Raw genomic sequence first — 25,413 nt, 5'->3', positions numbered from 1 at the left:
GGTGAAAGCTTCGAAAAAATCTCCGATGTAACCGCATTTGAGCCAAGTTTCCAGGCACATAAAGTACAAGCAGACAAATATAATCTCAATTTCAGTACTTCACGACAGCATCCATATAATGTACCCCTTACCATGGCAGAGTTATGTAGCGCACTTGCAAGATCCAAAAATAGTGCTGCTGGCCCTGATGGAGTGTACTATGCCATGATATATCACTTGAGTGAAGAATCCCTTTCTGCTCTGCTAAAACTGTATAAAAGAATTTTTGGCGAAGACTACTACCCTACCAGTTGGCGTCATTCTATTGTACAGTCGGTCCTCGTATAACACGTGTTTACATTACACGAATTCGATCATACACGATTTATAAATAGGGGAACGATATCTTATATAACACGAACCGAATTCGCTTATGCACGATTCGCCTTTGTGTTTACAAGAAATGGCAGTCGAACGCAGAATCACCCCAACTGAACGTAACACGATAGGAATGAAGAAGATTCTGAAAATGTATTTATGTGTTTTATATCAGTGAAGGGGAAACACATTTCACCATAATAACGTAAAAACCAACACAATTCTAGCTATCGATATAATCGCAAATGCAATTAGATGGAGTTTACTACCAGTTTATAACATATTCCACTAACAGAAACGCAACTGGAAATTGTTTTTATTGTTTTATGGTAGTAACCACCAGAAATGTGAGGTGTTAATAGTGTATCTCTGGGCGTTTACGGTGTTGTTTATTCAGTTGCTACGCGCACAGCTTTGTTTATATGTATCAAGCGTGCCTCCTCGTTTTGTAATTGTGCTTTATTCCCTAAAAATTAGTAAAATACTTAAAACATGTGAAAAGGAAGCATCCAGGCTAAGACACTGCAGGTTCAGAGAGAAAAAAAAAAGCAATGTTGATAAACAGAGGCGGATTGGATCAAAAATTCTTACCCATGAAAATTTATAGTGGCCTCATACTACGGTTTATGACCAAAATCACACCGGCCTCCGGCCCACCGTGGTTTCCCCCCGTAAGGCTTATGGCCAGTCCGCCTCTGTCGATAGAGAAAAAATATGAAATTGTGAAACGCTTTGAGCGAAATGAAAGACCATGTGATATTGCACGTGCTACAGACCTAAATGAGGCAACGCCGAGAATTACAAAGAATGTGGAGAAAATAAAAACAACTTTCATAGCGGGAACAACTCAAAGTGTAATTAAAATCCATTAGATTAAGACACAAGAATTGGAAGGGATGGAATGGCTGTCATCTGTTTGGATAGAAAATCAAACAAAAAACAAGTTTGCTTACGATAGAAGCAAAAGCATTAGCAATATTTTATTACGTAATAAAATACGTAACTACATTCCATTACGATAGAAGCAAAAGCATTAGCAATATTTTATTACGTAATAAAATACGTAACTACATTCCATTACGATAGAAGCAAAAGCATTAGCAATATTTTATTACGTAATAAAATACGTAACTACAGTAAACCCCCCGCTATTCGCGGTCGCTGATTTAACATAAAATGAAACCTAAAAAAAAGTGAATTTTAAAGCGCCGTGAACATTTTCCGCCATAAAAAAAAAATATGGGCGTGGCTAAAATTATCTTTCCCGGTCAAAACAGCGCTGTGGGTGGGGAGAGAGGGGTGACAAAATCGCGAGTGTGGATGTTTCTCGCTAATCCTTGTTCAGTATGTGTTATGCGCTTGTCATGGAAGGTTTCGTCGTTTGCTTTTAATTTATACGCTTATAAAGTGAATAAATTTATCAATTTATAAATTGATATGCTTACAAAAGTGATAAATCTACCGTTTTGCAGTGTAAAACAGACTTTTTCGAGTGTGTTAACGGAAGAAAGTGACTTTATTACGGACAAGTTCTTTCTAACCTGTACAAAAATATGGCTACGAATAACAAGGGAAATGTGAAAAGATCAAAGAAGGTGATGACATTAGCGAATAAAAGTTGAGTTATTAGATAAAATTTATAATGGTGAAAGTGTCTCCTCAGTGGTAAAGCATTATAAAATCAATGATTCAACGGTACGATCAATCAAGAAATTGGAAGAAAAAATCCGCCGTAATGTCGGTGAAAACGCGCTAATTGCTTCCAAAATTTGCTCTGTAACTCGTGATGTTAAATTATAAAAAATGGAAAAAGCTTTAAATCTGTGGATAGAAGACCGAACTCAAAATAAAATCCCGTTAAGTTCACTCATCATTCGCGAAAAGGCAAAACTCCTTTATCAACACTTTAGCGAAACTGGTGATAGCACTGCAGGATAAGTGTTTTAGCTAGCAAAGGCGCTGGATTGAAAGATTTGTTTGAAATTTCTAATAAATATTACATTTAATATTAAAGTTTTTTATTTTCATTTCAATGCCTTATGCTTGCATTTCACTATGTACTGTCTATGTACATAGTCATATTATGAAGGTACATATAATACATACATAGACCAAATTTTAGACTAGTTTTTCTTATATATTTCATACTTTGGAACGGAACCCCTTTATTACTATGGGAGCCATAACTCAGTATTCGAGTTTTTGGTATTCGCGGCATTTCTCAGGAACGTAACCCCCGCGTATAGCGGGGGTTTACTGTATTTTATTACGACTATTTTATTTAATATAATAATTTTTTACGAATAAAATACGTATTTTATTCGTAAAAAATACTTTAGTATTAAAAATACTAAAAATACTTTATTATAATATAATAAAAAATAAATATTATTTATTATATTATAATAAATAAAAAAATATTATAATATTATTTTTATTACGTATTTTAATCGTTATAAAATACGTAAGTATTTTATAACGATTAAAATTACCCGATTATTTATGTGTGTTTGGTAATGTTTTGGTTCCAAATGTGTGTTCAATCTTGGGTGGTCGGCACCTAACCCTACTTTTCCCATAGGGCCTGTTGTTTATATTGCTCGATTTTGCATTGCATGAGGGTTTCTAGGAACGCAACTATTGTGCTATACGAGGACAGACTGTATTAGCTTTTCCAAAACCAGGAAAGGACCATTCAGATCCTGCAAATTACCGACCGATAGCGTTAACTAGTTGTATAGGAAAAGCATTAGAAAAAATAATTAATGCCAGATTGACATGGTTCCTAGAGACTGAATGCATTCTAAGTCAAAATCAATATGGATTTCGATGAACTAGATCAACACTTGACCTTATGGTCAAAGCTGAAGGAAACATCCGAAATGCATTTCTCAGAAACGAACACCTAGTGATGATGTCTTGACATCGAAAAAGCTTTTGATACAACCTGGCGGTATGGAATTCTTCACGATCTCTATGAATCCGGTCTTCGTGGTCATCTTCCAAAATTTATCCAGAACTTTTTGAGCAATAGGACCTTTCGGGTACGATTTCACTCTGCTCTCTCGCAAACATTTGTGCAAGAAGAGGGGGGGGGGTCCCTCAGGGTTCTGCCATGCTCTTCTCTCTCAGGATTAATTCCATTACCAAATGTATTCCCGACACAGTTGAAACTTATCTGTATGCCGACGATCTGCAATCTCGAGCCACTCACAAAACATGCGTTTCATTGAAAGGCAGCTTCAAAGTACAATTAACAAGCTTGTTCAGTGGGCCAAAAATAATGGATACAGACTTTCAAAACAAAAAACAACAGCAATTCATTTTTGCCGTAAACGGAATTTACATCCAGATCCCGATTTACATCTTGATTCTCATCCAGTTTCTTTTCAACAGAGTATTAGCTTTCTTGGACTAATTCTGGATAAAAAACTGTTTCTTAGAGCATATTAAGCATATTCGTACAACCTGTCTAAAGAAGCTGAATCTCCTCAGGGCAATTTCTGCTATGTCATGGGGTGCAGATCGGTACATGCTGCTGCACTTATACCAGTCGCTCATAAGATCCAAACTAGACTATGGGTCACCTGCCTATGCCTCAGCTAGAGAAAGTGTATTAAAATGGCTCGACCCAGTAACAGTCATTATAAAAACAGTCATTATATCCTCAAACTATTATCTACACTGATTCCTTAAGCGCTGTATCTGCTCTTCAGTGTAAATTTTCTTCCAGTTATCCGTTTCTACAACAAATTCAAACCAAGTTAGTGCAGCTTCTTGCAAACAGGCAAAAATTAATTTTCTGTTGGATACCTGGGCACTCTGGAATCAGAGGAAACGAACAAGCGGATCTTGCAGCCAAGAACGCCAGTTACATAAAATCAGACATGCAGATACCTTACACAGATTTAAAACGCATCATACATAGCAATGTTAGAAAAAAATGGCTATCCATTTGGCAGGGAGAAAAAAGCAATAAGCTTTTTCAGATTAAAAACGATCACAAGAAGTGGCTATCAAGCCTAAGAGGCAATAGAAAGGAAGAAGTAGTACTTGCTAGAAGTCGAATAGGACATACTCACCTAACTCATAGTTATTTACTCATTCAGGATGACCCTCCACTATGCAGCAACTGTCAAACTCAACTCACAGTAAACCACTTGATCATTGAATGCCCATTATATCTGAGAGAATGAAAATTAGCTTTCTCTTCACATCTATATTCTTCTAATAAACTTACCTTACAACAGATTCTTGGAGACCGACAAGATATTAATGATGTTTTTACCCTCCTCAAAATGATAAACAAATATCACCTGATCTGAATCCTTTTATTTAATATAACAATCATGTACCAAATAAGACTGAAATAGGTGCATTATGGCCTTAGTAGCCCTTGCATCAATAAATCCAACAAACAACAGATGTGCGGAAATTTGCCTTTACCCCGGCGGTGGTTAATTACTGGAACAAACTTCCATCTGTCATTGTGGAAGTTGATAGGTTAAATAAATTTAAGGAGGAACTGGACAGGCATTTGGAGGGAATGGTGTGATTTTTTTTTGGCTGATGCTGCATAAGCTCATACACTTGCTTTCTTGCATCACATGCCACTACTACTACAACAGATCTAATATAAGAAATATACATAAGGAACAATAGACACTTCAACGGCAATCTGAAACATATAGCAAGATGAAATAAATAATAACTGTGGTTCAAATAAAATTTGAACTACAGTTATGGGCTTCCAGTTTCCACATAAACAGATGGGAAGAAGTCATCCTAGCCAAAGCATTCATCAGTCACAATCAGCTCACCCATTTTTTTCTTCTCACAGGAAATGATCCTCCACAGTGTATGCACTGCAATATTCTGCTCACAGCAAAGCATATTCTTGTTGAATATATGTTATACACTCCCGCCTGAAAAGCATCTTTCAGTTTTCTATGAAATTTTGAAGAACATTTGAACATTTGTCATAGGTAATGATGCAAATCTCCCAGAATTCTTCTGCTTCCCTAAAATGGACACATCTATATGACTGTTTCTGGCTGTTCTTACAGTCACCATGTGTGACCTCCATCTCGGTGATCTGGGTTATCTCTAGTATAGATATGTGACTTTATCTAGAAATTCAGGTGTCGTTGACGGTGAGTGTGGGAGCAGCATACCTTTTTTGCAAGAAATAAGACAGGACTGGGTTTTAAAAGAATCGAAGTTAACTAAGTTTTCAGTCTAACCAAGAATATCTAGATACTCATTAGCATTGTAAGACACATCAGGCACACTTTTTCAAGACTAGATATTGACCTCCAAAGGGTTTGAAACCGTGTCAAGGTTGTCAGGCTGGTTGAGTATAAATGAAAAAAAATCTTACATGAAATTAGATGCTGTTATTGTTATTTGGTTTTTTTTTAGGAGCATCAGCAACTAAGGCCATATTGCTCCAGGGATATGCGGTGGTCATTCCCTGACCTTTCCGCATCCTCCGTATTTGGTGGTCATGAGCTCGAACCCTGGTCTAATCAAGAAGCGTGTGCTACGCACTGCTGCTCCTGCCCACCTGGCTACAGAGGCACCGAAATTAGATGCCAGTTACTGTTTAATTTTGATTTAACAAAGTAGATTTTCTTCTTCTCATTGGAGAATTAAAAGATATCAGCATTTAATAAAGTGGTGTTGGATATTCAAGAAGTTATAGCTCTTTGTGTAGGGTATGATGTCAAACTAGAAAGTGCAATGTTATTGGCAAAACTACAGGTAGGACTTCTAGTCAAGGGAAGGTCATTAATATACAGAAGAGGAAAATGCGAGTGAAATATAACAATCTTGGGTAGTCCAGTATCTATTAAGAAGTTGGAAGGCAGAATGCCATCTACCAACAGATCCCTGAATGGTCACAGAGAAAATTGGCTACCAAGTTGCAAGGAACAAATTGCAGAAATTGAAAGGAAGACCATAAGGTGAGAGTTTGTTTAGAAGATTATTATACCAAACATGATTGAGAGCAACTGCTTGGATTTATCTAAATGTTTCCATGGAATTTGTCCAAAGATGAGTAACATAAGCCAACTTGTCATCTGCAGATTGATGCTGATGAAATCCATACTGGTGATCATTTATCAGATGGAAGGGTTTCAGTGTGGTATACATGTAGGTAGTTGATGGATTTCATCATACTTTGAAAAAGAGTTGTGGTAAGTGCAATAGGACAATAACGGAGGAATTTGTCATTGTATTTAGGAACTGGTTGGACATGATTTTCTATTTTTTTCCCCATTCTGCATAGACATTTCATGAAATTTCTATGCAGAATAGGGAAAAAAGCAGTGAAATAAGAGAGAGAGTGAAAAATGGGACACAAAACAGGAGTTAACTCCAGAGCATAGGTAAGGACAAGTGAAGCAATGCCATCAGGAACTGGAAACTTCTCAGCATCAAGAGTGTTTAAGATTCTTCTAATCTCACCATTTGGAAACTCGAGGTGTCGAATGGAACATGCTTGGAATGGTAGGTGATGCATGTTCAGCTTGGTGATTTACCAAGGTCAGTGCAAGAGTTAGAAGATAAGTGAGATGTTAACAAGTCAGCTTTATCTTTATATGTCACAGAACCATCAGGATATAACAGGAGATGGCAGCATGATGGACAGAAATTACAGCCACTAACTCTGGCAAGAGACCAGAAGGCTTAATTACCATTTGGATAAGAAGCAAGTTGCTCATAGCCTTTTCAAAATAAGTCTGGATTGATTAATAACTTATTTACAATTATTGCAAGCTTTGGTGAAAGCAGAAAATGGAGCTGGATATTTAGGTAAAGGCCATTGTGATATGCTGTATTCTTATCCTGAACAGATCTAGCATAATTTTGGTTTAGATAATGAGTTTAAAAGAGCCAATCCTTATAGAAATAATTTTAGTGAGACAGTCTGAACAAATATTAGGAGGAAAAAGTTCAAACTGTAAATCCAACCAAGGAAAAAGAATAAAAATCGTGCAAATCATCCCATTTCACACTATTGTAATGCCAAGTGACATGAGGTTAAAACTTGTTATGGACAAAAGCTTAGTTTTATCTTTAGATGTTACAGAACCATCAGGACATAACATGAGGTGGCAGCATAGATGGACAGAAGTTGTAGCCACTAACTCTGGCAAGAGACCAGAAGATTCTACACTACTATTTGGACAAGAACAAGTTGCTTCTTGGACAGATTGGAGGAGAGACTATCATAAAGTTGTGATCTGAAGTACAGTACAGTACAGTACAGTACAGTACAGTAGAGGACAACTAATTAACTGTGTGTGTGGGGGGGGGTCAAGGTTGTCTAGTAATCTAATAAAACCCACATTTCTGCCAGCTGGGTCCATACATCTAGAAAACTGAAGCTAATTGGAGTTCTAAATGTTAAAATCACCAATCAAGGAAAATTACTTTATTATTAGGAATATTAGATTGGAGAGATTAGAACGTTAGATTGGTGATTTGAAGTAGATACAAACAGTAGTAAAAATAATGCAGTACTCATGCTAGAGCATAATTGAAAAACATTAAAAGAAGACAATAATAGTGTCTCTTCATGCTGAGCACCCATTAAACAGATGTTTCACTGGAGAAAATATCAGTAGCAAATGCAGCATAATAGAACTAATCTACAAAAAACAACTTCAGTGGTTTTGACATGTGAATCGCATGAAACAACAAAGGCTCTCCCATATGTAATATTTACAGGAAGAATTGGAGACAAGAGACCACCAGGAAGACCCAAAAGAGAATAGCTCCAATGTCTAAATTTTCTTGGGAGAACACAGACAGTGTTCTCTCCAGAAAATTTTTTCCAGGCGGGTGGCATTATGAAGTAGCTGGGTGGGGAAGTATAATATTTTGCATAGGTATGTTTGAATTAATATTGATCGAGATCAGTGAGCAGTACCAAATTAATCGCTTAAATTTTAGCCGAGCAGTCAGTTAAATTCACTGGGTGGTGCGCTCAGTGGTGATATTCAGTCGGTATGCACCAGTATGGTCGTACCGCTTGTTAAAATGTCTAAAAACTTCCATACCGGTTGTTGGGCAGAGTCTGACAAGTTTAATCACCAAGGGAAAAAAAATGTCCCTGTTCATTTTGGCATGCACTGGGTGGGGGAGTGTTGTAGTGTTGCCAATCACACCATAATGTATAATTTTGAGACCAGTTCCCATAGGTTTGCTTTCTAAGTTGGTAACCCTGGTGAGGTGTGAACTCTTTGGGGCAAAGGTAAAGAACGCTCACACGAGAACTACGGGAAATCTTGGCAAAGTTTACCCCTGAAACTAGTTTGCTGTTACAGCATTTGTATTGTTGCTCTCTCGGTAAACAGATGGTGGGTGTTATCAGTCTGAAGCATAAGTTGAATCCCTTGTAACCTTCCAGTTTCACTCTTTTCTGCATCAGTAGTTTGAGCTGATTTCAGGCACTGAGTTTGTGTGTGTGCTCCTTAATTCTCAAAAGTTTACTCACAGCAATAAGTAACGCATGTGGAGTTGTACTTTGTGAGTAGTGTTTTTGAATTGCATTTATAATAAATTGTTTAAATCATAACCCTTAGAATGAAGAGGCAATATAGTTTGGATAAATTTTTGAACATTTCTTCTAAATGTTCAACAACAAAAATGGAACAAATAAGAGAGAGCTATGATTCCGTTGCTATTGAACTACGACTTGGAAATTCGTCTAAAACTGTGCAACAATTGATACAGCCTGAAAGATTTTCTCATTCTGAGCTTTTCTCATTCTGAGAAGTTAGTACAAAATGCAATAAACAATTTGCATTTCTGGAATGAAAAGCAATTAGATTATTTCAAAAATAAGTACTAATGGCTTATTATTGCCAGTGATGTGAATGTGGGATACCAGTGGTGCTAAAAGGCTTCATCTTTAAGCACTTTCAGTGCTTAAAGATGAAGGGTTACCAACTTAGAAAGCATATTTCATCAGTGGCAGTCATGTTCTGTCAAAGCTCATGGTTCTAATAAAAAGAATATGCAATCATCAATGAGGAAAAAAACTGAAAGAACATCATGAGTCAGCTTCACACAAAAAAGCATTACTTATAATCAAACAGTATTGATATGGCTAATGAAAAATATTTAAACATCACTATAAACATCTTTAATACCATTTATTCCATAATCAAAAGCAATAAATCATTCACTGACACGGGACATTTAATAGCTTTGCAAAAAAAAGAATAACATCAATTTGGGAATATCTTTGCACTCTAGATTTATGGTCCCACCGTGTTGTCAAACACATCTCCACTGAAATAAGAAAGAAAGTTTTTGGAAAACTGATAAGTCAATGTAGTAAAATTTCAGTTATTATTGACGAAGCTTCAACTATTTCACATAAGAGTATCTTAATAGTTTATTTAAAATCAGAAATTCAAACCTTTAAACATAGTTTAATTGTTTTTGTTGAACTTGTGGAGTCAGAAGGAACAACATCTGAAATAATTTACCAAACTTTGATATCAGTTCTGGAGAAGTATGGTTTCAGTGAAAATTATTTATGTGAAAATCTTATATTGGATTTTGTGCAGATGGAGCCAGTGCGATGTTAGGAAAAAAGTCAGAAGTTTCTGCCAAAATTTTGGAAAAATTTCCAAATGTTTGTTTCTGGTACTGTCTCGCCCACTGCATTCAGTTGTCTCTTGACAATGCAATAAGAGATGTAAAAGAAGTAAACTACTTTCAGCATTTTCTTGATAAACTTTGTTTATTTTCATGCTTCAAATAAGCATCAAAGAGAATTAAATGATATTTCTAAAGAGTTTGGAACTAAAGTACTGAAAATAGGGAGAATATTTGGACCTCGATGGGCAGCCTGCAGTGCTAGAACTGCAAAAGCTGTTTGGAAGTCCTATGAAATTTTGTATGTTCACTTTAATAAAAATCATGGTGGGAATGGTGAAACATTTTGAAAATGAAAATTTTTTTCAAGATTTGGCCTTAATTAATGACATCCTAGCAGAGATTTCAATACTCTCTACAGCTTTACAAGAAAGAAATATTTCGTTAATCAAAGCTGATAGATTAATTCGTAAAACAATAAAATCAATTGAATATATGAAATCAAATAAAGGACCACATGAAAAAGAAGCAGAAAATATTATGAAAAATAAGAAGTATAATATACCATTTGAAGTAAAGCAAAAAATAACATCGATTCCCAGAGAAAAATTGTTTGATCATCTAATAACACATTTTATGAGAATGCGATTGCTGATGTAAATGTAAATGAACTTTGATGATGTGATATGAAAAATATAATGATCGTCTGAGCTATTTCAACCTATTAAACCCTGTAACTTGGCCAGGTCATGTTTGTGAAGCTCTGTGGATTGAAGGTGAAAAATTAAAACAATTAAGTCAACTAATTAAATACAATATTCCAAAATTTCGAGATTTCATTGATAGCAGAGATATCATGTATAATATGATTCATTGATAGCAGAGATATCATGTGCCTGAGCCTTATAGTATTTTAAGGGCTAAAAGAGTCTTAAAAGTTATTGCTGTTAATGCTGTGGAAGCTGAAAGAGGCTTTAGTACCATGAATAATATCATTGAGAATAAATGAAATTCGCTTACTATGGAAACAAGTCAACAAGGCCTAATGACCATCAATTTAATGGGAAAATCGCTGGAAGAATTTTATGCAATTCCTTATGTTAAATCATGGCTCAGGCAGGGACATCATCTAGCAAGCGATAATTGTGTTAAAGAAAAGGCATCAAAAACAATTTCCCAAAACCAATCAATGATTTGGAAATTATTAGAATAATGTGTTGTATAACATTGTTGGCTAAAAATTGTTTATTTCAATATTATTTATGTTAATTAAGATTTGTTTCATTTTCTTGCCATTAGTTTGTTTTTCTTATTTTTGATTACCTGCATTCCCTATACATAATTTTATCTTAGAGTACTGGTTGTTAAATAATTTGAATATCACCACTGGGTGTGTTCATTCGATAGGTCCTCGGGAGAACCCTGGCAGGCTTTCAGAACTATTGACAAATGATGAGAATGATGAGAGATTTGAGAAACCGTGGAGATTTGGATATTGACCTCCACGACAACAGTGGAGGTCAATATCCAAATAGCCAAATAGGGACTCAACTTATGCTAAATGGAAGAGTAGAATGATGATGATTCTTTATTCTGTAAAAACAGAATGAGATCAATGTCATATTTGTTTACTAACTTAATCATTGTATGTGGGAAGAATCCATCAAGAAATTTTATCCTGTTTTGCATGGGAAATAAGACACATTTTGAGCTTGTGCTTTTGGAGGGATTCTGAAACTAATTTTTTCCCATATAGACAGAAAAGGAGTGATAGATGAGTACATTTTGACAACAGCTTTAAGAAATTCAGTTATTATAGGTTTGGAGATGGGGTATATTGAAGAATTTTATACATCTTGAATCTGGACCAGGTGAAAAGGAAACCAGCTTTACATTAGCCTATTTGAATTCAGCGGAGAGAGAAGAAGACTAGTTAAAATTAGCTTTAGCATTAGTAGAGACATAGAGACATGTGATGCAAGAAAGCAAGCTTATACAGCATCAACCAAAAAAAAAAACCTTCCCATTATTTCACCCATCAATTTACTCCAAAAGTTTGTCCAGTTCTTCCTTGAATTTATTTAAACTATCAACTTCCACAACAATCGATCGAAGTTTGTTCCTGCGATTTACCACCTGCTGGCTAAAGGCAAATTTATGCACATCTATTCTGTAACTGAAAGATCTAATTGTCTTTCCTCAATTTGAATTTATGCCCCCTCAGGTGTGTAATCTAAGCAAGAGGAAGGATCCCATCAGTATTGAGCTTTCTCAAACCATTTAAGGCTTATACACCTCAATCAGATCACCTCGCAGGTGCCTAGTCTCTTCAGATGCTGCAATTTGCATAACTTAAGCCTTTCTTGCTAAGAGCAAACCTTTGATCCCCTCACCAATCTCGTTGCCCTTCTCTGTACTCATTCCAGCAGTTCTACATCCTTCCTAAAATGAAGCCTCTAGACCTTATAGGCAGTACGCATAGTGTGGCCTTACCATTGCCTTATATAAAGGGATAATCGCCTCCTTATCCTTGCTAGAATAATTTCTGTATATCAGGGATGGCCAACAAGTCGATTGAGATCTACCAGTCGATCGCGGCTTTAATTTTGGTTGATCACATCACGACAAATTTTAAATATATATAAAAAAAGAGATTAGTCAAAATCTAAATGTTATTATTATTATGCGCCCCGCTGCATACGCTTATTACAAATCCGTTGGATCACGTGACTACTCTTGTTGCTATGCAGCTGCTAGGCTTGTCTAGTGAAAATTCAGGCAGTTACATTGTGGAGAGCAGTGTATGTATGTGTTAAATTCATATTTAGCTTACTTAATATTAATAAATGGACAGTACTTATACGTTAATTTAATACCCTTTGATTTAAAATGAATACTACGAAAAAGAGTAAAACGTATCATTTTCATCAAGAGTGGGAACTAGAATACTTTTTTTTGTAACAATAAAAGAAAAATGTTGTTTCATTTGCAATGCTTCCATGGTTTAAAAGTGCTCTTCAAGATCTGCAGTTATCTCGAAATACTGTGATTGTGATGCATCGAAAAAATGAGTAAAAATGTAGTGAACAATTGCGTGCTCATAATTGTGTGTCCTTTTCTTTACAACTGGATGAATCTACAGACGTCAGTGATACAGCTCAATTTCTCGTTTTTATTTGTATGATTTTTGATGATTCTGCCACTAGAGAAGAACTGCTGTGTATGGTTTCGCTAAAAGAAAGAACTAGAGGTTTTGATATATTTAACGCATTCAAAAATTTTATTGAAAAAATTATAAATTACCACTATTTAAGCTCGTATCAATAACAACAGATGGAGCTAAAGCAATGATGGGGCGTCTTGACAGATTCATCGCATTGTGCCAAAAAAGATGACGAATTCCAGATTTTTTGAGTTACCACTATCATCCACCAACAAGTGTTAGCCAGCAAAAGATTAAATACTAAAAGTGTTATGGACATAACTTTCGAAATCATGAATTCCATCAGAGGACAATCTCTTCAAAGGAGAAATTTCAAAATGCAACTCAATGAAAATGAACCAGATCTGACATTACACACAGGTGTGAGGTGGCTGAGTCAGAGTAAGTTTTTACAGAGATTTCGAAATTTGCTGAATGAAATTAAAGAAATTGTTGATCAAAGGGGAGATGATTATCAGCAGCTACAAGATATGGAGTGGTTGTGTGATCTGACTTTTTTGTCAGATTTTATCAGTAAATTAAAGTGATCTGAATTGGGAAAAAATAAAAATGTGAGTGGCATGATTAGTAGTATTTCTGCATATAAATATAAATTTTTGGCAATGGCTAAGGATCTCAAAGAAAAAAAAATTCTATCATTTTGCAAATATGCAAAATCATTTGCAAAAATATTATTTTTTATTATTATTAGCCGTATGGTGCAAGGAAGCCTGAAGCTTATGCTGTATGAGCTGAAAATTTTTTTAATTTTTTGAGTTACCCTGAAAGAGAGAGAGAAGTAGAAGGAAATCACCAAGAAAGAGAAGAATGATGATATCCAGTTCAGGACCCTGGGTGTGCCAAGCTCATACTCCCCAGATGTGAAATCCTGTTTTTGAATTTAATAGTGAGAAATATGTCTCTGAAATTGAGAAAGTTGTGAATGGTTTTGAAACCAGATTCGGTGATTTTAAAACAATTGAAGCCATTGTTCAATATATTTTTATCCATTTAATGTCGACTTAGATACAAAACAAATTGCAGAAAAAATAGCTGAGATTTTTCATGTGGAGAAAATATTACTTGAAAATTAAATTATTACATTACAAAACAATATCTTCCTAAAAACCAGATCATCAGAAAAAGACTTTTGGAAATATGTTTGCCAAGAAAAGTACCCAAATGTAAAAAAATGCAGTGAACTTTTTTAAATTCCTGTTTTGGTTCCACGTACTGTATCTATGTGAATTGGCCTTTTCATATTTGAAACAAAGACAAAGAATTGCTGTACTCTTACGGACTTGCATACAGAAGATTCTTTACGGTTGGCCTTATTACAATATATTCCTGATTTTGAAAGCTTCGCAGATGACATGAAGACATAAAACTTCACGTAAATTAAAAAATTAAATATGTATGAATTTAAAATAAGAATTCCGAATTGTATTTGATTTTAAAAATTATAAACAACAATTTTCAATATGTGTGGGAGAAAACCATTTTTGATTTATTTGAAACCCCCAAGAATTGAGGACATTACGACATTGCACAGTTAACAGCACATGATATCTTAGCCTACTGTGATCCAAGATTATCCCAGACTTAAGGAATTTATGAGGAAGCAGAATTTTATGTAGGATGGTGCTACTAGGCCGTATATTGACAACAATGTCAAACAGCTGCTATGAGAAACTCTTCATGGAAGAGTGAATTAACAGGCACTATTTTCCGCGTCTCTCGCCTGCAAGACTTTTGGTTGAGGTTATATCTGAAACACTGTGTTTACAGAGATTTCTCTTCAACTCTTTTAGATTTGAAGGATGCAATCTGTCAGGAGGAAATGAAAATTTCATAAAATTTTGAAGTCAGCTATGGAGAAGCAATAATGGAGAGCAAAGTAGGAGAAATTATTGAAGTTAAACATAAAAAAAGGTACCTGAAGTGGATGGAATCTATCCAGTTATATTGAAGGAGGCAGCGAGGGAAGTAAGCAAACCCTTATCTATAATTATGTCTATATCTATAACTATAATAATTAAAGGTGGATATAATGCCTTGATCTAACAGTTGAATGAAAGTAAAAAAAAAAAATGGTAAAGTGCAGCCATTATCAACCTACTGCAGGATGGAAGCCTCCTCAACAATTCATGCTGAAGGAAATGGACCATAATCTGCCACGCTGGTCCAGTGCGGGTTGGCAGATCGACCATATTCAGCAGTCAGGGGCTTGAACCCCAGTCTACTCAAAGAGCGCGTGCTACTGCACTCCCGCTCCTGACCACTTGGCAACGGAGGCCGTTGTTGAATGAAAGAAGTTGTATTAACCCAGTACAACTGTGGCAGTAGGAACATAACTTAAACATTTGGATGATTTAAATCTTTTGGATGGCCTGGTGTGCTATCCAATAGTAATAAAACTTTGAAATCTAGATTTTTCCACAAGTTCAACAAGTACAAGTTCAATAGCACCGAACGTAACACGGGAATTTCCCAACAAAATAAAATACAGGGATTTCTCAACTTTTTTTTTGACTAGCGAGTCAACAGCGGGGATTCAAAAAGAGTGCATACATTGAAAAATGACATCCAACATAATAACAGGGTTTTCCCCTCACAAAAGTTCAAAAAATACCATGTTATGCGAGGTTTACTGAAATTCTCTAACCGTGTTAGACCGAAACCATGTTATATAAGTACCGTGTTGTGCAAGGATTGCCGCAATTTATCAATCGTGTTGGAGCAAAATTGTGTTGTAGAAGTACAGTGTTATATGGGGGTTGCCTGTACTTGAATTTCAGGAAAGCTTTTGATACCATTGCACATGGAAGACTGCTGTACAAATTGGAGTGGTATGGCATTAAGGGCAAGTTGCTACAATGGTTAAAGGGATGGTTGGGTGAGAGATGACAGAGAGTGGTAATAAATGGACACGGCACTGTTCTTCGTGGACTAATGTTATTAGTGGATTCCCCTGGTTCAGTGCTGGGCCTATTGTTGTTTTGTGTATTAATCAATGATAGTAATGAAGGTATATCAGGCTTAATGTCCAAGTTTTCAGATGATGCAAAGGTTGGCAGGGTTGTTAATGATAGGAAAGACAGTATGCTACTACAACAGGATCTAGAAAAGTTAGACAGATGGGCTGAGAAGTGGCAACTAAAGTTTAACATTGACAAATGCTTGGCGCCTCCGTAGCCAGGTGGGAAGGAGCAGCAGTGCATAGCACACGCTTCTTGATTAGACCGGGGTTCGAGCCCGTCACCACCAAATATGGAGGATGCGGAAAGGTCAGGGAATGACCACCGCATATCCCGGAGCAATATGGCCTTAGTTGCTAATGCTCCTAAAAACCAAACAACAAACAACAACATTGACAAATGCAAAACACTGCATATGGGTAGCAGTAACTCGAGAGAAATGTACCACCTGTGTGGTACTACACTCAGGGAGGTGGAGAATGAAAAAAACCTGGGGGTAATTGTGCAGTCAGATATGAAGTTCTCTGAGCAGTCTTGATTGGCTGCTGGAGCAGGTCATGGAGTCTTGTCAGTGGTATATAGGAATCTTGCTAGCAGAGACAAGGTGATTATCGCCTTGAATAAGGCAATGTTTGGCCACACCTCGAGTACTGTGTACAGGTCTGGAGGCCTCATTTTAGGAAGGATGTAGAGTTGCTAGAAAAGGTACAAAGAAGGGCAGCAAAATTGGTAAGGGCAACGAAATGGTAGTACTACTAAGAAAGGCTTAATTTCTGCAAGTTGCAGCATCTGGAGATTAGTCTCCTGCGAGGTGATCTGATTGAGGTGTATAAGGCCTTCAGTGGTTTGAACAGGCTCAGTGCTGATGGGATTCTTTCGCTTGCTCAGATTACGAACCTAAGGTGGCATAAATTCAAATTGGAGAAAGACAGTTGCAGAATAGATGTGCAGAAATTTGCCCTTAGCCAGTGGGTAGTTAATTGCTGAAACAGACTTCCATCTGTTGTTGTGGAAGTCAGTAGCATAAAATAAATTTAAGGCTCACCTAGACAAATGTTTGGAGTGACCGGATGTTTGAAATGGGAAGGGTTTTTTTTTTTTTTTGTGGCCGATGCTGTATAAGCTTGCTTTCTTGCATCATATTTCTCAACTAATGCTAACACAGTGGTTTCTTGATTGCTTACTGCAAAATAATGGCATGCATGTGGAAATTTAATCATCAATAAATATTGGTGAAAAATTTGCCTTTGTGTTTATTTTTCTAAATTAATCACTTTGTACAACACCAGTGATCAGATTTTGAACTGTTTTTTTTTATTATGTAAAAGAAACTCACATATACTGATTCCAGTGAATAAAAAAAAACATTTTATTAATGTGACCTGTGGTTTTCAAGCTAATAATTTTCACACAATAAAAAACATTCTTATTCTTATAGTATTTGTCTTATTCTTATAATATAAGAATAATTCCTGTTTATAAAATAGGACTTATTCTTGTAATTTTTCCATAAACCGATCCTTTACTAAAATCAAAGAACACAAAATCAGTTCAACTTGCATGTATTCTGTTGCCTAAATTTGTGTTCTCTGATTTTACCCTAGTTGTATCATCATTTATGAAATGCAAAAAAAAAAAAAAAAAACACCCTGATCAAAAGCTGCAAACCATAATAAATATTATAACAATGCAAACCTTAACAAATATTATAACAATTTCCAACAACAACTGAAGTTATTGTTGGAAATTGTTATAATATTTGTTAAGTCCAGAAACTTTTGAAAATCATTATATAAATATTTTCTGTTATGAAAAATTAAAAATTTGTATTTCTTTTGCTTTTATATTTTATTTATTTTATTTTCTTTGCTTTGTAGGAAAAATAAAGCAGTCCTATTTTATCATTAGAACTTATATATATATATATACACACACACACACAGTAAACCCCCGCTATTCGCGGGGGTTACGTTCCTGAGAAATGTCGTGAATACTGAAAACGCAAATACTGAGTTATGGCTCCCATAGTAATAAAGGGGTTCCATTCCAAAGTATGTAATATATAAGAAAAACTAGTCTAAAATTTTGTCTATGTATGTATTATATGTACCTTCATAATATGACTATGTACATAGACAGTACATAGTGAAATGCAAGCATATGGCATCGAAATGAAAATAAGAAACAATTTAATATTAAATGTAATATTTATTAGAAATTTCAAACAAATCTTTCAAACCAGCGCCTTTGCTAGCTAAAAAACTTATCCTGCCAGTGCTATCACCAGTTTTGCTAAAGTGTTGATAAAGGAGTTTTGCTTTTTCATGAATGATGAGTGAACGTAACGGAATTTTATTTTGAGTTCGGTCTTCTATCCACAGATTTAAAGCCTTTTCCATTTTTTCTAATTTAACATCACGAGTTACAGAGCAAATTTTTGAAGCAATTAGCGCGTTTTCACAGACACTACGGCGGATTTTTTCTTCCGATTTTTTGATTGATCGTACCGTTGACTCATTGATTTTATAATGTTTTGCCACTGAGGAGACACTTTCACCATTAGAAATTTTGTCTAATAACTCAATTTTATTCGGTAATATCATCACCTTTGATATTTTCACATTTCTCTTGTTATTCGTAGCCATATTTTTGTACGGGTTAGAAAGAACTTGTCCACAATAAAGTCACTTTCTTCCATTAACACACTAGAAAATCTGTTTTACACTGAAAAATGGTAGATTTATCACTTTTGTAAGCATATCAATTTATAAATTGATAAATTTATTCAATTTATAAGCATATAAATTAAAAGCAAACGACGAAACCTTCCATGACAAGCGCATAAGACATACTGAACAAGGATTAGCGAGAAACATCCACGCTCGCGATTTTGTCACCCCTCTCCCCCCACCCACTGAGCGCTGTTTTGACTGGGAAAGATAATTTTAGCCACGCCCATGTTTTTTATGACGGAAAATATTCACAGTGCTTTAAAATTCACATTTTTTTTTAGGTTTCATTTTATATTAAATCAGCGATTGCGAATGCGCGAAACCACGAATACAGATACTGCGAATAGCGGGGGTTTACTGTGTGTGTGTGTATATATATATATAAATAAATGTGTGTGTGTGTGTGGTGTAAATCAAAAGATGTTTTATTTTCAGTCTGATAAGAGATGTATGATAATCACTGGTCCAAATATGGGAGGCAAAAGTTCTTATATTCGTCAGGTTGCACTGATAGTTCTGCTGACACATGTGGGATCCTATGTTCCAGCAGAATCTGCATTTATTTCTGTATGTGATGGTATATACATTAGGTGAGCCAATTGTAATATCTTATTCTTTTAACCATAAATTTGAATGAACCACAAATATGATTTTTATTAAATATGTTCCATTTTTTAAAATTTAGATTTGTTTTTCTAAAATGTTTATTTTCATATATGCTATTTTTTTTTCTCATTCAGCACTTGTTTAGTATTCTTTTAGAAATTTTATACAATTTTATTTCAATTTTTACCATATAGACTCTTTCCCTTAGTAGAGCTAGTATTGTACTGCACAATCAAATGCAAAGTAATAATTTGGGATCAGTGATAATGCACATGATATGTATTATACATTATTTATACCATGTTTCTCTTCATTTTCAGTATAGTGGGTCACAGAATTTTTCAACAGAAAATAGTGAATCACTTGCATGCACACAAAAAATATAGCATTCCATTTAAAAACAGATTGAGAATAGTAAAATGGTGGGAGAAACCAAACTTGGGACAGAAATGAAAATTGGTGAATATTGCAGACATGTTGAAAAAGGTTACACAAAAGAAAAGTTGAATTAGCAGAATATGGATTAAAATGTAATAACCCACTCAATACAAAGTACAGTAGACTCTCGATTTTCTGGGATAGATGGTAAAAAAAAATTCCTGGATAATCAATTTCCCAGTTAATCCAAAAATACAGTGTCTCTGACATTAGCATTAGTAGAAGCATTTGATGCAAGAAAGCAAGCTTATGCAGCATCAGCCAAAAAAAAAAAAAAAAAAACACTTCGACTTCACCCCTCTGTTCGTTCAAAATACCTGTCCAGCTGAGCCTTAAACTTATTTAGGCTATCAACCTCCACTACAAGAGATGGAAGTCTGTTCCACCAACCAACCACCCGCTGGCTAAAGGCAAATTTCTGCACGTCTATCCTACATCTGTCTTTCCTCAATTTGAATTTATGCCCTCTCAGGTGATTTTTCTGAGCTAGAGGAAGAATCCCATCAGCATTGAGCATGCTCAAACCATTCAAGGCTTTATACACCTCTATCAGATCACCTTGCTGGTGCCTAGTCTCCAGACACTGTAATTTGCAAAACTTAAGCCTTTCTTCGTAAGAGCACCCCCTTGTTCCATTCACTAATCTTGTTGCCCTTCTCTGTACTCGTTCCAGCAGCTCTACATCCTTCTTGAAATGAGGCCTCCAGACCTGTATACAGTACTCTAGGTGTGGCCTGACCATTGCCTTATACAAGGGAGTAATCACTTCCTTATCCCTGCTGGAAAAATTCCTGTATATCATTGACAATACTCCATGAGCTACTCTTGCAGCCCGTCTGCACTGCTCAGAGAACTTCATATCTGCCTGCACAACCACCCCCAAGTCCCTTTCATTCTCTACCACTGTCAGTGTAGTACCACAGAGTTGATACGTTGCTCTGGGGTTGCTGTTTCCCATGTGTAGCACTTTACATTTGTCAATGTTAAACTTCATTTGCCACCTCTCAGCCCATCTGCTCAACCTTGACAACCCTGCCAACCTTTGTATCGTCTGCAAACTTGGACATTAAGCTTGATATACCATCATCAATATCATTTATAAATACAGAAAACAATAATGGACCCAACACTGAGCCCTGAGGGACTCCACTAATAACATTAGTCCACGATGAGCAGTGTCCATTGATTACCACTCTGTCTTCTCCCGCTCAACCACCCCTTTATCCATAGCAGCAATTTGCCTCCAATGTCACACTGCTCCAATTTGTGTAGCAGTCTTCCATGTGCAACAGTATCAAAAGCCTTTCTAAGATCCAAGTATATAATATCAAAGCTATTCCCTGCATCCAGTTCTTTTGTGATTGCATCATAGTATCCAATCAAATTGGTCAGGCAAGACTTCCCCTTAACAAAACCATGCTGTGTCCGAGCTATAACTGAAGTCTTGTCTAAATGATCCTGCAGTGCTTCTTTAACCAGTGCCTCCATTAATTTTCCTGGAACAGAAGTTAAGCTCACAGGTCTATAATTACTTGTGTCAGCCTTTGATCCTCCTTTGTGAATTGGGGTCACATTTCCAGTCTATGGGTACCTCCCCTGAGTCCAAGGAAGCTCTCATAATTATGGCTAAGGGTTTGCTTACTTCCTTTGCTGCCTCCTTTAATATAATTGGATAGATCCCATCCACCCCGGGTGCCTTTCTTGTGTTTATCTTCAACAGTTTCTCCTCCACTTTACTCCCAGTTATTTCAAGATTCTGTAGCTTACTGCTAGAGTTGAATACACCTCTGGCATTCCCCTCGCTGAATAACTCCTCATGTGTGAATGTCGATGCAAAATATTCATTTAGTTTGTTAGCTACCTGAGCAGGATCATCAACAGTTGACCCATCAATATCAAGTGGACCAATCTGATTCATCCCCTTCCTTCTAGAGTTTACATAAGTAAAGAACTCTTTGCTGTTTTCATTTGCATCCCTTTCCAAGGATTTCTCGTAATCTGCCTTCGCCTGCCTAACCTCCTTTGTAACTTGGTTGCATATCAACTTGTATCTATCATAGGCTTCTGTGTCATGTGTCAATTTGTAAGTAACCCATGCATTTTTCTTCCCTGCCATATGCCTCATTAGTTCATCTGACATCCATTTTGGCCTAAACCTTGAACAATATTTCTTAGTTGGTATGTAAAGCCTAGTAGCTTCCAAGATAAGTTCTTTGAATGCTTCCCATTTTGAATTTGCTGTTGGTAACATCAGTTGGTCCCACTGTATAGAATTTAAATACTGTCTCAGTCCATCGTAGTCGCCTTTACGGAAGCAATAACCCTTCCCTTTACCCCTAATGGTAGTTACCTCTTTGAGTAAATCCCACTTCAGCACACTGTGATCACTGCCACCTAGTGGTTCATTTATCTGCAGATTCTTAATGCATGAAGAATCACTGCTGATAATCAAATCAAGAGTATTACTCCCTCTAGTTGCCTCCCGAACATGCTGATGTAGAAAACAATCATCCAATAAATCCACAAAAGCCTTGCTAGTGTGTGAGTGACCAACCCACAAATTCCAGTCAATATCTGGGAAATTAAAATCCCCCATTATAAGACTCTCTGATTTACTGGCCCACTCTATTTCCCTGTACAGTTTCTTATTATACTCATCAGAGTCATTAGGCCTATAGCACACTCCTACTCTCAATTTTGATCTCCCAATGCTTATGTCACACCAAACTGACTCAACACTGCACTGTCCAGCGATGTCGACTGGCTTCACTTCCTTGGTTTTTATGTGTTTCTTAACTAATAGCATAACCCCTCCCCCCTTCCTATCCTGTCTATCCTTTCTGTAGACGTTGTACTCCCCAAATTGCAGTTCTGCATCCCTTATATCTGTGTGACACCACGTCTCTGATATCCCAACAATATCTGCCTTCGATGTTTTGAGCAATACCTCAAATTCATCAAATTTATTTACTAAACTCCTAGCATTGGTGTACACGCAAGTATACCTGCACCTGTTTCTATTCTTAGCTACCCTAACACAACCCATGTGTTCACTTGTACCCCAATGGCTCCCAGCAGTCTCTGAAATATCATGCATCTTGTTTTTCAGGCTTCTGCTCATTCTAATAGAAGCAGTGCAAGAATCTCTTTCACCTCTGCCAGTGGCTACTGTCAATGTATTGGTCTTTGTCTCCCCCCAAGCTAGCAGTTTTCCGACCCACCTAACACTGCCTCGATAGCATCAGCAAATATTCTTGCACCCTTTCTATTTAAGTGTATCCCATCCCTGTAGAAGCAATCTCTCCTGTTAACAAGTACAGTCCAGGCTGAAAAAAATTCTACCCCTTGAGCCTTGCACAATCTTTCCAGGGCCGAATTGATCGACAAGGCTCTCATCATATACTCCCTCCTATCGTGTCTGGGCAGAATTGCAGACACTTTCAAATTCAACCCTAATTCTCGGCTTTTTTTTCAACAGTGACCTGTACTTGTTAAGTAATTCTGCCGGTCTCCTACTCTTAATATTATTAGTAATAACCTATCACGTAAGAGATACGTTCTCGCACCTTTTACGTAACTCGGGAATGACTAATAAAATATTGCTACTATATCCCTGATATACCAAAATTACAAAAACTACATAATATCCTCAGAAGAATGAAGAAAAATAATTATATATATTTTAATTAGTTAAATTAAAAAGTTTTATTGCAGAATGCTCGCTCTGTAAATGTAATTATTGTGATATAAATGGTGTTTAGTAATATTTTAGTCTCTAGGTGAAAGAATCCCATGAAGATAATCACTCATTTAAAGCCATTATTAAGTTAACTGACAGTTTTGTAACATAACTTGCATTAATGTGATTTTCATGGTGCTAATTGTGTTTGATAACTTTTTAGTCTTTTTAAATGACTCAATTAAAGTATTTTAAACAGGGCATTTAATTAAAGTATTTACTTAAACATAGATATACTGTAAGTAATGTAGAACGAGCAACACACTGTTCAAAATATGGGATGTAGCCAAAAAAAAAAAGTTAAGAGACTGAACTAAGATTTGGGAAATGATGAAGCTTACTTGTTATTCAGTTGGATCTCCTTGACATATATATATACTGATTCTAAAACTTCTGCATCTTCTGGAAGTATTCCTTTGGAATTGCTAATGGTGCTTGTGTTGCATTCTGAATAATTTTCTCGTCATTGCCAATCTGTGATCTTTCAAGAGGGGCTTTAAGCTTGGATAATGAAAAAATCACAGAGCTAAATTCCATGAGTGTGGCAGATGGAGAACCACAGTGATGTAGTGCTCCACAAGAAATTCTTGAATGGAAAGTGCCAAGTGTATAGGTGCATTGTCATGATATAAGCACCAATTCTTTGAAGACCACTTTACTGGCCATTTTCTCCAAACAGCATCCTGCAATTACTGTAGAATTACTGGTTCAGCGTTTGAACATGCAGGACAAATTCATAAGGGACAGTGCGCTGTGAGTCAAAAAATATAATAACCATGATCTTTACATTTGATAAAAGATTATCTTGATTTTTTTTTTGGGCCTTGGAGAAGATGGTTTCTTCTGTTGTAAGAAGATGGGCCCTTTGTTTCCAGGTCATGCACTCATAAATCATCATCAGTAATGAAAGAAACAAAACATGGGTCAGCAACAGCATGTTGGCATTATCTGGACTGCAAGAACTGACCACTCTCTGTGATCATTAGTAAGGACATGAGGCACAGATTAGGCTGAAACATGTTGAATTACCAAATCAAATGATAAAATCAAGTGACACGTTCCATAAAAGATAACAGTTCCACTAGCAACTTTGTGTAGGTAAACACTGCTTGATAGAATCATTGGTTTTTGAAGTTGAAGAGTGACCAGTGTTAGGATCTTCTTCAGCAAAGTGGTCCTCTTTAAACTTTGCAAGCCAATGAAAAATCCTCAAATGACACATAGTAGCTTCTCTGAAAACTCTTTATTTCATGAGTTTCTGTGGCACTTTCCCTGATTTTAAACAAATTTTGATGCAAATTCACTGTTCATTAAAATCACTTTAACTATTCAACATACACTAATTCAGGCTGACTACAGATAAATGGATTATTCATGCATTGCTGTCTAGAACATGTTGCAGCAAATTGCAACTTACCACAGATCTGCAGTTTCAAGATACAGTGGATTCCGGTTATTCGGACCACCAGTTAATCGGGGCAGCCGATTAACCGGTGGTCCGAATTAACCGGTGGTCAGCACACTATGCACATGTCAGCATAGTGTGCTGACATAGTGTGCTGATAAGACTGCCCTGTGATAATTTTTTTTATACAGTGCTGCTTATATTATTAAATATGCTTCTTAAATGCGAACATTAAATTGTATCTTATTCTAAATAGCATTCAAATTTGCTTAGCATATTGACTACATGGAAATAGTGATATGATGTGTATATTCTGAATGTTTTATAGCTCGGACACA

At 36.1% G+C, this 25,413-nt stretch overlaps 1 protein-coding gene across 1 annotated transcript in view; it reads left to right on the top strand.

Moving 5' to 3' along the window:
• Positions 1-25,413, top strand: part of LOC150091578 (DNA mismatch repair protein Msh3-like) — a 274,897-nt gene that overhangs the window by 171,890 nt on the left and 77,594 nt on the right. The window contains exon 16 of the mRNA XM_090369011.1: positions 19,323-19,477. Coding sequence (XP_090225137.1) covers positions 19,323-19,477 — 155 coding nt within the window. The remainder of the gene's footprint in view (positions 1-19,322; positions 19,478-25,413) is intronic.

This window comes from Mastigoproctus giganteus, chromosome 1 (assembly GCF_048544385.1).
Source record: "Mastigoproctus giganteus isolate SK-2022 chromosome 1, ASM4854438v1, whole genome shotgun sequence".
NCBI lineage: Eukaryota > Metazoa > Arthropoda > Arachnida > Uropygi > Thelyphonidae > Mastigoproctus > Mastigoproctus giganteus.
This window is presented reverse-complemented; position numbering and strand designations above follow the sequence as displayed.